The following is a 16,264-nucleotide window of genomic DNA, read 5'->3' as shown; positions in this document are numbered from 1 at the left end:
TCTCTCTGTCTCTGGGCTAAATTGCTTGGATACTATGTATGTGGGTACTTGTGAGGACAGTTCCTAAAGGTGTCTACTGGGGTAGAAGTTGCACTCTGTGGTCTCTGTGTGGATTCTCCAGCACCCCTGGTCCATCCTCTTCAACTCATGTTGCTGGAAACTTGGGAATGATAATATACCAGGTTCAAATTCCCATGAGAAAATAATACGTTTTCTGAGGAGGCCACCGTGAAGCCATGAACTGCAACCTTTAGTCAAGTACAAGTCTTTTGGTGTAAGTTTATGTTTTCTTTATTTATGATTAATATGAACCATGTTTAAAATGATTGGGAAGGAAACAGGTTAAAATGTCATATAGAATTGAAAGGCCATCTCCCCTTTCTCAGCTGCTTTTAACAGCAGTTTTTTTTTAAATTTATTGGTTTCCTTGTTACATTAGAGCTCTAATTCATTCAGAAAAATGTATAATATAGTCAAATTATATTATGAAGAATCACCAATGTGCATGTTTTTCTCTGTTGGCTATGGGAACCCAAACTAGAACTTTTGAAGTTAGGGTAGCCCATCTTTACATAGCATGTGATCCACCAGCTGAAGACTAGGGACCAAATACTTAGGTGAGCAACTTCCTCACCTAATATGCTAGAAATATTTCAGATATTCATAAATTTCCACCTCCCCATCCCTAGCCATTCAAGTTGTTCTCAGTTTGGAATTTCCAACACCTCCTGAAAAGATTACTTCAAGTTGTCTACTAAATAGTCTCTTCCCTTGCCTCTATTGAATTCCTTTGAATTTTATTTTATCTGCACTATGTCTTCAGGAAACCATTTAGATTTTGTCTATTGAAGTTACTCTTTTCTGTTTGCAAGGATTTATATAGGTTTTTCAGGGTTTTTTGGGGGAAGTAACGTGATACATGTTGGAAAGGGTTGTTTTATGTTTTCTCTCTTTGTGTTCACATGTTAATATGACCACTGCTGGACCACTCAATAGAAAATGAGAATCATTATTATCTTTTCTGGATTTAAAGCCTTTAAGAAGTTAATATAATCTAAGGTTTGGTCATTGTATTGGATTGTTAAAGAAGAAAATTAAAATGTGAGATAAAATCACTGTCTTCATTTCAAAATTTTACTGTATTTTTTAAAGATAATTATAATAATTGTGTATAAATAATTATAGATAATCAAATTAAGGCAACTTTAGTAAATATGGAAAGAAGAGGTAAGTTTTTAAATTTATTAGTCAAAAAGTTAAATGAATCATATGTTTTTGACACTACCATTCAATGAATACACCAAAGATACTTTTACTGTAAATAAAGAAAGTGAAGATGTTTAACTCTGGAAAGGGCAAACAATAACTAAAATTGATATTTGTGGAAACCAAGTATATTTCTGTAAATAGTATCCTATATTGTAGTTTTCTTTTAAACATGTGTGGCAATACTAATAATCTAATCTTACTAAAAACATAATTATTCTAATGAATAGCTAACTACATCACTAAAAATAAAGATAAAACTTAATTAAATATTGTTTTGGCTTTTTCTTAGATCTCTATTTCTGGAAAAACCCAATGAGGTAATCCATGATTCATAATTAAACAAAAAAACTTTTCTAAGATCTGTTACCTGAATAAAGACATACTACCTCAGAGCACATTGTCAACTTCTGAAGTGCAAGCTCTATAGTTCTAACCCTCTAAAGTGGCAAACAAATTTTCTTTAACCACAGCATTTCAGAAGAAAGACACTACAGTTATTCATCCACAAAATAAGGTTCCTCATGATATGCACAGCAAGTTTTGCAATGATGACACAGAGAGTATAAATATTTTTTCTAGGTATAGGGAAAATAATTAGGACGACAGAAATTTCAGTGTGACAAAGGACTAGGTATAGAGTAATCTCATGTTCTAATCTGTTAGACAAACATTAAAGCAATAGAAGGGACCAGGCATGGTGACTCACACTTGTAATCTCAGCACTTTGGGAGGCCAAAGGAGTTCAAGACCAGCCTGACCAACACAGTGAAACCCCATCTCTACTAAAAATACAAAAATTAGCTGGGCAGGGTGGTACATGCCTGTAATCCTGGCTCCTAAAGAGGCTGAGGCAGGAGAATCATTTGAATCCAGCAGGCGGAGGTTGCAGTGATCTGAGATCATGCCGTTGCACTCCAGCCTGGGCAACAAGAGTGAAACTCCATCTCAAAAAAAAAGCAAAGGAAGGGAACCTGTGGCTCTGTATTAATCTCCGGACTTGTTCAACACTTTTTGAAAACAGAACAGTTTTTTAATCGCATTGTTCATGTCCTTGTTTCTCAGGCTATAAATGATGGGATTGAAGAATGGAGCAAGTACAGTAAACATCAGTGCAATGGCTGTGTCCAAAACTGGTGGATAAGTGTCGCTGAAACGCAAGTACATGAGAGATACACTGCCAAAGAATATCAGGAAAACCATGAGGTGGCCTGCACAGGTAGAAAAAGCCTTTTGCCTCCCTTCAGAAGAGGGAATCCTCAGTATCACAGTGACAATTCTTACATAGGACAGGGCAATAATTAGGAAGGTAATGATGATGGTCACGGCATGAATCACATCCTCAATCAGAATCATGGACGTGTCTGTACAGGCCAGGCTCAGCACAGGGACCAAGTCACAGAAGATCTGATGGATTTGGTTGGGCCCACAGAAAGGCAGTGTGGAAATCATCACAATCTCAGGAAGCAGGATAAGGAAACCAAAGATGCAGGAACCTGCAGAGAGCTGAGTACAGAACCGGGAGGTCATGATCATTTGATAGCGAAGAGGGTTGCAGATGGCAACGTATCTGTCAATGGCCATGGTGGTCAGCAAGATCCCCTCTGAATTTCCAAGTGAGTGGAAGAAATACATCTGCAAGAAGCAGCCCATCATGGAGATGGCCTTCTTTTCACTGATGAGGTTGGAGAGCATCTTGGGAATGGTGGCTGTGGTGTACCAGATCTCCAGAAAGGAAAATAAACTGATGAAATTATACATGGGGTTGTGGAGATGGGTGTCCATCCTTACAGCAGAGAAAATTAATAAGTTACCAATGATAATAAAAGTATCGATGAAAAGTAAAGGAAAGAAGTACAGGAGACTACCATCCTGAAGCCGAGGGAACCCAGTGAAGATAAATTCAGTCACTGTTGATTGGTTTCCACTCTCCATATTTCCTAGTAGGGCTACCTGTGAATGAAGAGAGGGCATAGTCCAACTCATGAGAAGGTAGAGAAAAAAATAAATAAGATGTACAGCTAAACAACTTTGAGGAATAAGAACTACCTTGAAGGTTTCATTTTTTTTCTGACTTTAAGCTAATGTACATATTGCCCAATGTTTGATTTTTTTTCATATCAAACATATCAAACTTTTTTTTGTATCAAACATTGGACAATATGTACCCAAGTTTAAAGTCAGATAAAAAGAAACCTTCAAGGTAGTTCTTCTTATTCCTCAAAGTTGTTTAGTTGTACATCTTATTTATTGACACAACTGCAGAAATAGGGGTCTCCAAATGTTTTAACAGTTAAAAAAAAAAACTAGTTAAAATTATTTTTATTTTAGCTTAATTTCTAATACGAGTATTTGCATTTATAAGTTATACACAATTACTATATTATGGCGCAATAATACAAAATTATATATGTGTACCTTATATAATAAATTTTAAAAGTAAAATGTATGAGTACAAATAAACATCAGAGAAGTTACATTATGTTCTTTCCCTATCCGACTGGGCCATTGTGCACATGCTCTTTGAAAAAGCTTCTGCACAGCAAAAGAAACTACCATCAGAGTGAACAGGCAACCTACAGAATGGGAGAAAATTTTTGCAATCTACTCATCTGACAAAGGGCTAATATCCAGAACCTACAAAGAACTCAAACAAATTTACAAGAAAAAAACAAACAACCCCATCAAGAAGTGGGCAAAGGATATGAACAGACATTTCTCAAAAGAAGACATTCATACAGCCAACAGACACATGAAAAAGTGCTCATCATCACTGGCCATCAGAGAAATGCAAATCAAAACCACAATGAGATACCATCTCACACCAGTTAGAATGGCGATCATTAAAAAGTCAGGAAACAACAGGTGCTGGAGAGGATGTGGAGAAATAGGAACACTTTTACACTGTTGGTGGGATTGTAAACTAGTTCAACCATTATGGAAAACAGTATGGCGATTCCTCAAGGATCTAGAACTAGAAGTACCATATGACCCAGCCATCCCATTACTGGGTATATACCCAAAGGATTATAAATCATGCTGCTATAAAGACACATGCACACGTATGTTTATTGCAGCACTATTCACAATAGCAAAGACTTGGAATCAACCCAAATGTCCATCAGTGACAGACTGGATTAAGAAAATGTGGCACATATACACCATGGAATACTATGCAGCCATCAAAAAGGATGAGTTTGTGTCCTTTGTAGGGACATGGATGCAGCTGGAAACCATCATTCTTAGCAAACTATCACAAGAACAGAAAACCAAACACCGCATGTTCTCACTCATAGGTGAGAACTGAACAATGAGATCACCTGGACTCGGGAAGGGGAACATCACACACCGGGGCCTATCATGGGGAGGGGGGAGGGGGGAGGGATTGCATTGGGAGTTATACCTGATGTAAATGACGAGTTGATGGGTGCTGACGAGTTGATGGGTGCAGCACAGCAACATGGCACAAGTATACATATGTAACAAACCTGCACGTTATGCACATGTACCCTAGAACTTAAAGTACAATAATAATAAAAAATAAATAAAAATAAAAATAAAAAAAGAAAAAAAAAGAAAATCTCTTAATTTATTTTAATAATAAATAAATAAAAAGAAAAAGAAAAAAGAAAAAAAAGAAAATCTCTTTTTTTTAAAATTTATTTTTTATTATTATTATACTTTAAGTTCTAGGGTACATGTGCATAACGTGTAGGTTTGTTACATATGTATACTTGTGCCATGTTGCTGTGCTGCACCCATCAACTCGTCAGCACCCATCAACTCGTCATTTACATCAGGTATAACTCCCAATGCAATCCCTCCCCCCTCCTCCCTCCCCCCTCCGCATGATAGGCCCCGGTGTGTGATGTTCCCCTTCCCGAGTCCAAGTGATCTCATTGTTCACTTCCCACCTATGAGTGAGAACATGCGGTGTTTGGTTTTCTGTTCTTGTGATAGTTTGCTAAGAATGATGGTTTCCAGCTGCATCCATGTCCCTACAAAGGACACAAACTCATCCTTTTTGATGGCTGCATAGTATTCCATGGTGTATATGTGCCACATTTTCTTAATCCAGTCTGTCACTGATGGACATTTGGGTTGATTCCAAGTCTTTGCTATTGTGAATAGTGCTGCAATAAACATACATGTGCATGTGTCTTTATAGCAGCATGATTTATAATCCTTTGGGTATATACCCAGTAATGGGATGGCTGGGTCATATGGTACTTCTAGTTCTAGATCCTTGAGGAATCGCCATACTGTTTTCCATAATGGTTGAACTAGTTTACAATCCCACCAACAGTGTAAAAGTGTTCCTATTTCTCCACATCCTCTCCAGCACCTGTTGTTTCCTGACTTTTTAATGATCGCCATTCTAACTGGTGTGAGATGGTATCTCATTGTGGTTTTGATTTGCATTTCTCTGATGGCCAGTGATGATGAGCACTTTTTCATGTGTCTGTTGGCTGTATGAATGTCTTCTTTTGAGAAATGTCTGTTCATATCCTTTGCCCACTTCTTGATGGGGTTGTTTGTTTTTTTCTTGTAAATTTGTTTGAGTTCTTTGTAGGTTCTGGATATTAGCCCTTTGTCAGATGAGTAGATTGCAAAAATTTTCTCCCATTCTGTAGGTTGCCTGTTCACTCTGATGGTAGTTTCTTTTGCTGTGCAGAAGCTCTTTAGTTTAATAAGATCCCATTTGTCAATTTTGGCTTTTGCTGCCGTTGCTTTTGGTGTTTTAGACATGAAGTCTTTGCCCATGCCTATGTCCTGAATGGTACTACCTAGGTTTTCCTCTAGGGTTTTTATGGTATTAGGTCTAACATTTAAGCCTCTAATCCCTCTTGAATTAATTTTCGTATAAGGAGTAAGGAAAGGATCCAGTTTCAGCTTTCTACTTATGGCTAGCCAATTTTCCCAGCACCATTTATTAAATAGGGAATCCTTTCCCCATTTCTTGTTTTTGTCAGGTTTGTCAAAGATCAGATGGCTGTAGATGTGTGGTATTATTTCTGAGGACTCTGTTCTGTTCCACTGGTCTATATCTCTGTTTTGGTACCAGTACCATGAAATCTCTATTCTAAGGTGTTACAATGTAAACCTGAAGTTGATATTGAAATCCTAAGTCTATTGTTACCTATATGTCTTTTGGAAAATTACGTAATATCTCAGAGTCTCAGGTACTCACTTGCAAAATGGGATTAAAAATAGTACCCATCTAATAAGGATGCTGTAGGATTTAGTAAATACTTGCAGAAAGATTTGGACAGTGTTTGACAGGCAACTTCTGGAAAGAGTGAGACAATCTACCTCACTGCATTTCTTATTCTCCTTTAACACTGCTGTGCGCTTCCTCCTGAGCATTATACTGATACTATTCTGATCACATTCATCAGTGTCCCGCTAATTACCAATGGAAACTATCCAGTCCTCTCTGGCACTTGACACTTTTCTTTACTCCTGCTTGAGACTTTAGTCCTCTGTTTCCACGACTCCATTCTCAAGGGACGTGATGCCCAGATGGCTTTAAAGGCAGTTCTAGCTTTGACTTTTGCTTCTGTTTTATTTATTTTTATTTGTGTTTTCTTTCTCATTCTGCCTCTTCTCTCTTATATTAGTTTTTGTTGTCTTTCTTAAACTCTTTCCCAAGAGTTTATTTTCCACAGGTTCCTATCATCCTCTTTAACCTCTTATAGTTTTATATGCTCCTTAGTGATCTCATCCACTTACGGGATTTAACTACTAATACTTCTAAATGTTTTTTCTCTAACCAATCTCTCTTTCATAAGCTTCACACCAACTATCTGACTCCTAACTCTCTGTAGCTTCACCTGCTAACATTCTCCCACTCCTCTCTCCCCTGCAATCCCATTGTTCATGTTGCTTTCTAAAATCACAGGCCCCTCCTGTTCGCACTACTTCCTCTGACTTTAAAGTAACATACCCCTCCCTCCTTTGCACCCTCTCCTCACACAAACACAATATATACTGCTGGTTAAAAGTCTAGATGCCAGAGGAAAAATTGCTATCATTTAAATTCTCTTTATGGCTTACCAGCTCTGTGACTTAACATGAAGTTACTTAGCTTCTCTATGCCTTTAATATCTCATTTGTAAAACTGAGAAAATATTAACACGGGTTAATGAGGTCCTGAGAATGACTAAACATTTTATAATAACAATAGAATTGTATTGTATAGTATACAGTATTATTGCCTCGCTAATGCCGGTACTATTCCAAGCACATTGCATATATTTTTCACCTCATGCTTTTAATGCTCCAATGAGGAGTAATGATTATCCCCATTTTACAGAGGAGAAAACTTAGGCACAAACAGGTTAAGTTCTTTGTCCAGAAATTCTGTTAATGAAGGGCAAAGTCAGAGTTTAAATCTATGCACTGTATCTCTAGAGACACACTCTAACCTACATACAGTTGACTGCCTCTACCAATACGTGTAAATGTATTTTAAAACCTTAGTGTCAGGAATATAGGAAACACTTGGAAGTGTTGAATGCCATTATGCTGTATTGAAGCGTTCGTCAGGATCCATCATCAACTTACTTGTTTACCTTCTCTAGAATATGGGTCTCTCCTTCAGGACAGTGAATGTCTTTTATCCCTCATAGTGACTACAACATAGTGACTACAACAGTTAATATGTAGAGATGGTAGGTATCAAATAAATTAACTTGAAACTCAGCCACTTGGTACAATTCTAATTAAGTGCACAAGACAGCCATGAATAAGTGAACAAAGAAAATTGGGGACTGTTTGAAAAGGGAAGTATGACAATTCAGTTCTAATGAGAGCCCCAATCAAGTCTTGACTAGATGATCTCTCACAAAATGGCATTATAAATGTGGCATGCTGTTTCATATATACCCATGCCCAGAACCACACTGAATAGAGCTTCCTCCTGTAAATATCTTTGCCTTCCACCCTTATTCAAAGTTCTAAATTCTTTAATAATAAGGTCTTCAGGTTATGAAATGACGATTATGACGATGATTATGCATGGTGAGTGAATTCGGTCTCTTTATGACTGAGTCATCTACACCCACCTTTCCGAAGATACAGGGACTCCTCAGTCTGCCTGGGTCTCTGCATCCTTGATATTGCTTCAGTCTCTTCAAAAAGGGATTTATAGTCTCCACAGGGCATCCAGGGAATAACAGGAAGCAGAACTGGGCTCTGTGGAGGATTCTTCCCCTCCACTGCACTGAAGTGAATCACCTTCTCTCATGGGGTTAATTAACAGAAAGTTTCCCCTCTTACTCTCCTTTTGTTAGATTTTCAGATCAAAGTTGTCAATAAATATATATATATATATTTTTGCTGATTGTACTCATCTTCCCAAATGTGTAAGCTTCTTTCTCCAGCACTTTCATGATTGTCTCAGCTGTTCTTGAGGCTACCAGTGTACTAGGCAAAGGGCAGTTTTGACATGGTCCTGGCCTTCTTACATGAACACACAGATTTGGAAAGCCTTGAAGAAAATATACTGACACCAGAAGATCATCTTGAAAAGCTATTTTACAGACAATAAGGCCATTTCATAATAAACATGTCACTGGGGATTTAGTGCCAGTACTGAAGAAAGTGAGGAAACCATGTCTATTTTTGTTTTTCTCATGCCGTGAGTATGTATGGATCTTTCCTACCTTGAACAACTCACACTGGTTCTGCTGACTTCTCTATTGAAGATCAATATCTCATCTTTTCTACAAGAGTATTATTTATATCATGTGCTTCATCCACCGATCTGTTGAAATCTCAAAGTTCTCATTTTTTTCAAAGTTAATTACTTTTATCATGTCATCTTCTTCTGGAAATACGTATCAAGTTCTCAAATAGGAAGACATACTTTCTGAGTTTTGTCTAACTTTTCTTCTTATGATTTGGGAGCCTATTTTAGTTATCTAACTTGTAGTTTTTTAAATTCAAAAATGTCAACAGACCACATTGTGTTTCCAATGATTTTGTATAATATAAAACAATCTCTTTTGATCCCATGACTCAAGCATTCTCAAGCTCAGAAATATTTTCCCTTAATTTTAATTATTATTTTCCTCTGTTTTGTTTGTTTTTTTCTAGAATTCCCATAATCACATTTTGCTCTGTAGTATCTATTAATGCATTATCCATGTATGTCTTTTCCTCTTTGCATGTAATATTTGGCTCTTTATGTGGCTTCTCTAAATTCTGAGACATATCTTCTAGGCAATCTTACAAATCATTAATTTAATTTTCTGTAGTATTTAATATATTCTTCAATATCTCCATTGTATTTTAAATTTTGTATTTTTCATTTGCCAACATTTTTTTCTGACAGCTATCTTCACAAATCTCATCAAAATTTTAAATAGGAAACATTTTAATGGTTTGTGTATTAGAGTTAGTTTATGTAATGGAAGAGCATTGACTTTCAATTCCCAAACCTCTCTGTCTCTCTCAGTCTCTCTCTTTAACTATAGTAATCCAACTACTTATCGGGCTATGCATTTGACAAAATTAATGATTTTAATACATATGGTATATGGCAAAACTAAATTTTTTTTTTAAAGAAGACAATCTGTGTTTGTGTGTGAGAGAGGAGAGGATATATTTGGATACAAAAAAACAAGATGTCAAATATCTAATTGTGCATAGCAAATACGGAAATATCTGCCACGAAGTTCAATATTAGTTATAGATTATTGCTATTGTGCTAAAAAGCTGTGCTTTTTCATTTTGCTTTAGTAGCCTCAGTTTACCTGGGTAGTTCCTCACTTCTCTGGCTTGTAAATTTAAGATTTACTTTTCATGCCCTTCTCTGAACACAGCTCAGGGGATAACTCCATTGTGACTAGGAAATTTCACATGTACTTTGGCTCCATTCTCTCTATCCAGATTTCCCAAGGAGAGTATGGTTCTCAATTTCTGTTTTTTCAAGCTTTAATTATATTTTTCGATCAGTTTTATGTAGAATTTCATCCAGTTAACATCTAGGCTCTCCTCCCCTATTTTCTTGTCCAACACCGGGCAGATAAGTATTTTCCTCAGTTGGGTCTCATGTACTCATACCTGAGGAAGTGTTTTAACTTTGGGGGTCAATTGAAGGAACTCTTTTTTCCCTAGGATAGATAATTCTTTGGTTTAATTGAATTTTGATTTTTGTTTTTTGCTGTTAATTTTTCAATATATATTTTTGTTCATTCCTGGACTGTCCAATAAACAGAACCAACTGGTACTTTTGACATAAATAGAAATTATTTTCTTTCCTATAAAAAAAGAAAGTGATGTACAATATTTCAGAGTATTTACATAGCTATCATGAAGATCTTTAGGTAACCTCATACATATTTTAATGTACATTACTATATCCTTACACTTTTCAGTGCTTAGGTCATCTAACAGCTCATCTAGTCCTGACTGTTTTATTTCCATTGAATTTTTTGAGGAAGAAAATTTAAATATGTGTGTTTAAACTGTTATCTTAATATACAAATCTAAACTGAATTTTAGATAATTAATTTCTAGTGGCAATGTATAGACATTTTAAAGGCAGCAAAAGTGAAAACAAGAGTAATGTAGTTCAAATGCTATATATTTTTGTTATCTATCACTTCAGAATGTGCTGGAGACTACTTTTAACCAAAGAATTTTATTCAACCAAAGCAGTCAAAGTAAATGAAGTTTGAATTCAACTCAGCTCCAGATAAATAATAACAACAAATATACTATAAATAATAATCATAGCTAAGTATTCCTAAGTATGAGTTTTTGTTTTTAATATATCACTCTTTACTAAAGATTTCTTTAAAGCATCAATAACAAAATATAGTAATTAGTTGCAAATGATATTAACAGATAACACTTTGCACATGCTCTGTGTTATGCATATTCTAAGCACTTGCATGGAGTAACTCATTTAATATTCATATTAGCATTTGAAGTCCTACTTTTAAAATATATTACTTTTATACCAATAGATGATAAAACTAAGATGCAGACACATTAATTATCAACTTGTTCAAAGTCACAAAGCAATATGTGGCATCACTGAAATACAAACCTTAACGTCTTCTACAGATCTGATTCTTTTAACTAGTATGTTTTATAAATTCATAGTTGTTATTAATGCTTATGTAATATAATAAGCATTTACATAAAATGTTTATATACCAATAATAAATTAATGTTCATAAAATATATTAATTATGTTTAATGACTTTACTTCATATTTCCTTTCTATTTTTTACCTACCTGTATAAGTCTAGACAGGTGGTCCATGCTATCTTAATTTGACATGTGAAAGCAGGATATACATGTACATGGGAAGAACAGGGATAAAGAGACACAAAATATCAGTGTGACAGTGAATGAATTATATGTTATTTATATGGTTTATTGGGTTAGAGTAGCATCCACAGTGAAAGGTGCCTATGAGCTAGCGTTGATCTGAAGATAAATTAACCGTCTTCTGAGGGCAGAAAAGCTTTTTAATTGCAATCTTCATGTCCTTATTTCTAAAACTATAGATGATAGGGTTGAAAAAGGGAGCAAGAACTGCAAACATCAGTGCAATAGCTGTGTCCAAAATCGGTGGGAAAGTGGCAGAGAAACGCAGGTACATGAGGGACACACTGCCATAGAACATCAGAAAGACACCAAGATGGGCTGCACATGTAGAAAAGGCCTTCTGGCGGCCTTCAACAGATGGAATCCTCAGGATCACAGTGATGATTCTGATATAAGAAAGGGCAATAATCAGGACAGAGAATATGATGGCCACAGCATGGATCACATCCTCAATCAGAATCATGGACGTGTCTGTACAGGCCAAGCGCAGCACAGGTTCAAAATCACAGAAGATCTGGTAGATCTGGTTGGGTCCACAGAAGGGCAGTGTGGAAATCCATGCAATCTCTGGGAGCAACACAAGAAAGCCAAAGATGCAGGACCCTGCAGAGAGCTGAGCACAGAGCCTGGGGGTCATGATGGTTGGGTAGCGGAGAGGGTTACAGATGGCAATGTACCTGTCAATGGCCATGGTGGTCAACAAAATCCCCTCTGAATTTCCCAGTGAATGGAAGAAGTACATCTGCAAGAGGCAGCCAATCATGGAGATGGTCCTCTGCCTACTGATGAGGTTGGAGAGCATCTTGGGAATTGTGGCAGTTGTGTACCAGATCTCCAGAAATGAGAAAATGCTGATAAAATTATACATGGGGTTGTGGAGACGGGTATCCATCATGACTGCAAAAAAAACAGTAAGATTCCCAATGACAATGAATATGTAGATAACAAACAATGGAATGAAGAAGAGGAGGCTACCATCTTCAAACTGTGGGAATCCAGTGAAGAGAAACTCCGTTACTGTAGTAGTTTGGTTAATCCTCACCATAGTCTCAGCAAACCTAAGAGCTATGGATAGAAAGACACAGCTCATTTCCTAGAAGAAATTGACAAAGTCAGATGTGTTAGCTCATATAAAAGTCAAATGAAAAATATGCTTTAGGTGGATCATGTACTTCTCTTTATTTATGAATTAAACAGATATTCATTTAGTGCCTACTATGTACCAAACACAGCTGTGGGTTTGTCGAATTCAGCAGTAAGGAAAATAATCTCTACATTCATGAAGCTTACATTCAAAAGGATACAAATAATAAGAAAACAAGACATTAAGAATGTCACATTTATAAACTATATAAACTAAAATAAATATATAGGGGTGTTAACAATCTTTTATAATAATTCCCCAAATTGTTTTGAATCATATACCATATAAATTTTCTAATGGTTCTTAGATATAGATTAGACAAAACTTTTAATTATCTTTCTCTATATATAATTATTGTAAAGTTGTATTCTCCATTTTCCTGAATATTTTTAGTTTTTAGTATTCTGCTCCTTTATTGTACCACAGACTGACACTGAGTGTGTCTAGAAAAGAGGGTAAAGTTTTGAGGCACAAATATGAAGGTAAAGCCTTGGTAGGAAACTGTATTCTCAGCAGCAGAAAAGAATTAAGCTACTAGAAATTGACCAGAACAGAAAGAAGGGATCAGTGAGAAATTTGGCAGTGGAAGATTTGGTATCTTGTCAGTCAGGTTAAGTGTCTGTCCATTACAAATACTGAAAAGAAGCAGAGGTTTTTAATAAATATCTAAGTCACAGGATTCAGATTGCTTATATCCTGACAAAGACCATCACCGTAAGAAGGCAGAGGCCAAAATGTGAGATTCTAGCACAATTTAGGTCTCTTGATACCATGTCCCTCAAAAGTGGCATAAACTATAAAGAAATAGTGCAAAGAAACTCATCAGTTGCACCCAGGGCTTATTGTCCAGGCAATTCAGAAGCTAGCCTAACAGATGGATCAAAAATTATTTAAGGAGAGAGATTTAGAACACAAAGGAAGTTTGAAAAAATAATATCTCCTTCGGGGTAATGTGGAAACATTTAAAAATTAACTCCTCAGACAAGAATATTTGCTTATGCTGTACACCAGCATTTCTCCATGAAGACAGCAAATATTTTTCCTTAGCTAATACTATTTTAAACATTATTTATAAATCATGAATTTAAAACTTCATGTTATTTTAGTAAGAAATAATATTTGAAGTTTTAAATTAAAACAAGGCATTTGAAACATAGATCAGGGAAATAAAAATATTTGGTACATGTTGGTATTTGTCAGACATCTCATTACAGAACAAAATATACATCTCGAACACATTCTATCAAGAACTGGTTTACATTAACGAAGTTTAACAAATATTACTTTGGCAGCTTCTAGAAAATCAAGTGCTTACAGAGAATTAGGACATTTTGATTGTTTTTATATATGCGCATCCTTCAGATTTTCATAAAGGAAGATTGTTGCAAACAAAAATATTACTGCTCTACAAATATTGTCATTGATTGATTTATTTGTTGTTTATGGAACATCTGGCACAAGGATATCTATGTATGTATGTATGTATGTATGTATGTATGTATGTATGTATGTATCTATCTATCTATCTATCTATCTATCTATCCCTTTCTGCTTCTCTTAACTGCTTCACTTTGGTAAATAATCTTTCACGGTGAACTTCAGCTTTTCTCTTGTAGTGCCAGCCTACCAAAACTCCCATGTGTCGTAGCTCTTTGATATTATGCAGAATATAAAACATGTTGCTAAAAAAGTTTATGAGAAAGTTGATCAATCCAACAGTCAATTCACATGTTTTTCCATATCCTTATTATTTTAAAGATAGAATTCTGAATTTGTGAATGTGGATGCTGGATGCTAGAAAATTAGCTGGTTCCACTTACTCCGAACTGGTTATCATTGATGAATTTACTGAGAAAAAAAAAGAAATTGATCTGAACATCAAATAAAAACAGGTTTTTGCTATATTATAAGGTAGCTTGTCAATAAATGATAATTCGAGTATTGACAGTCAGAGTTAGACCTTAAATCTGTTGATGCAGAGTGGATACCGACAAGAAAAATTCTTTTGACTTTTCTCTGAGGAAAGTACTAGCTAGAGAAGAGAGATTAAACATAAAGCAGAAAAGTGAAACAAAACAAGACAAAACAAAAAGGTAAACAAACTAAACCAAAAATAAACAAACCTTGAGATTATTTGGAGCCCAGTTTAATTTAAACATTGATTAAGGAGAAAATAATTTACTTTTATTACTTTATGAGCAGAAAAAATCCATAACAAAGTAAAAAAATAAAAATCTAAAATCTAAAAAGCAAGTTTTGAAATAGAGTATATTCAAAGGCACAGCAGAATGAATTTTTATACTTTCTCTTAGTATGTAATTATCTTATACATATATTTATCTTATTTTATTTTAAATTGATAGAATTATATGTATTCATCATGCACAAGATGTTTTGACATATATTCCTCTTATTTTATACATTGGATTATATTGTAGAAAAAAGAATGTGTGTGTGTGTATATATATATATACATACACACATGATCTGATTTTAGTTTTAAGTTTAAAAGATGATTCTAAGAATAAACTATGCTTACTTTTCCTATTGAAAATGAGAGGAAGCCTATAGATAACAGACAATGGCCTTAAATGCTAAAATACTATACAGGCAATTGAGTGGCCTACTTATAAAAACCAATTTTTCAATTATAAGTTATTACTAGTTTATTTATTTACATTTATTATTTCCTATTGTGTGTCATTTTATAGTTTACTGGGCTTTGAGAATAAACAACCAAATAAAACATTAAAAATAAAGAAATATTGCAACCACGAATTAAAATTAATAAAAATCGGAGAATTTTGGAGGAGGAGGAGATTTGGAGTAAAGTGAAGAGATAGGTTTAGAGTGGCTGAACTTTGGAGTACCAATGGGATCTTAAAAGGAAGATATTCTATAGGCCATCAAGTAGAAGGTGTAAAGTTCAGAATGATGTCTACATCAGTGATAAGTATTTAGAAGTTACCCACATATAAGTTATCAGTGGCAACTCAATATGGATAAAGGTATCCAGGGAAAGTATATAAGAAAAGTAGAAAGTAAAGTGATAGAAAATTGCAACCCGGGAAAACACCAGTCTCTACGAAGAAATGGGGAAAAGGATCATGAAAAGCTAACTGGCAAAGGTGCACCAGAAAGGTAGAAAATTTAAGGAAGAAAGTAGTACGTGACAGTTTCAAATTCTGAAGATTATTCAAGTGATGCAGAGGTTGCAATATAAGAATACTTTTAGATGAAGTGATTTGGAAATCGCTGCTAACTATATCCAAATAATTTTCAGTGAAATATGAGAGAGGAAGGCACATGAGAGTGGGTTGATTCATTTAAATGGGAACAATTTATTGAGCACATAATTTAGAGGCAGTTCAGAGTAGAAACTGGACTAAAATAAGTTAGTATTTAAGAACATGGAATTTGGTTATAGGCTGCATGGATCTGAATCATGGCTCTAACACTTCTTATTGCACTTGTGATTTTAGGGCATTTGTATAAACTATACTCTCA

General features: G+C 35.2%; 2 protein-coding genes across 3 annotated transcripts; both read right to left on the bottom strand.

Annotated features, from left to right (window-relative positions):
• Positions 1-1,207: 1,207 nt before the first annotated feature.
• LOC105498123 (olfactory receptor 6K3) lies at positions 1,208-12,370 on the bottom strand. Of its 2 annotated transcripts, none has more exons than XM_011769991.2 (2): positions 12,291-12,370; positions 1,208-3,219 (listed from the first exon to the last, which is right to left on the bottom strand). In XM_011769991.2, the coding sequence occupies exon 2, from the start codon at positions 3,199-3,201 to the stop codon at positions 2,254-2,256; it is 948 nt and encodes a 315-aa protein (XP_011768293.2). In that variant the 5' UTR covers positions 3,202-3,219; positions 12,291-12,370; the 3' UTR covers positions 1,208-2,253. The 2 variants fall into 2 exon arrangements, with proteins under 2 accessions (XP_011768293.2, XP_024653826.2); XM_024798058.2 differs by lacking the exon at positions 12,291-12,370 and adding an exon at positions 11,518-11,586.
• LOC105498131 (olfactory receptor 6K3-like) lies at positions 11,701-14,908 on the bottom strand. The gene has a single exon (XM_011770000.3). It carries the CDS (start codon positions 12,701-12,703, stop codon positions 11,702-11,704), a length of 1,002 nt encoding a protein of 333 aa, XP_011768302.2. The 5' UTR covers positions 12,704-14,908; the 3' UTR covers position 11,701.
• Between the last annotated feature and the right edge of the window lie 1,356 nt (positions 14,909-16,264).

The sequence above is a fragment of the Macaca nemestrina genome, chromosome 1 (genome assembly GCF_043159975.1).
Source record: "Macaca nemestrina isolate mMacNem1 chromosome 1, mMacNem.hap1, whole genome shotgun sequence".
NCBI classification, from domain to species: Eukaryota; Metazoa; Chordata; class Mammalia; order Primates; family Cercopithecidae; genus Macaca; species Macaca nemestrina.
Note: the sequence above shows the minus strand (reverse complement) of the source record. Positions and strands in the feature narration are given on the sequence as shown.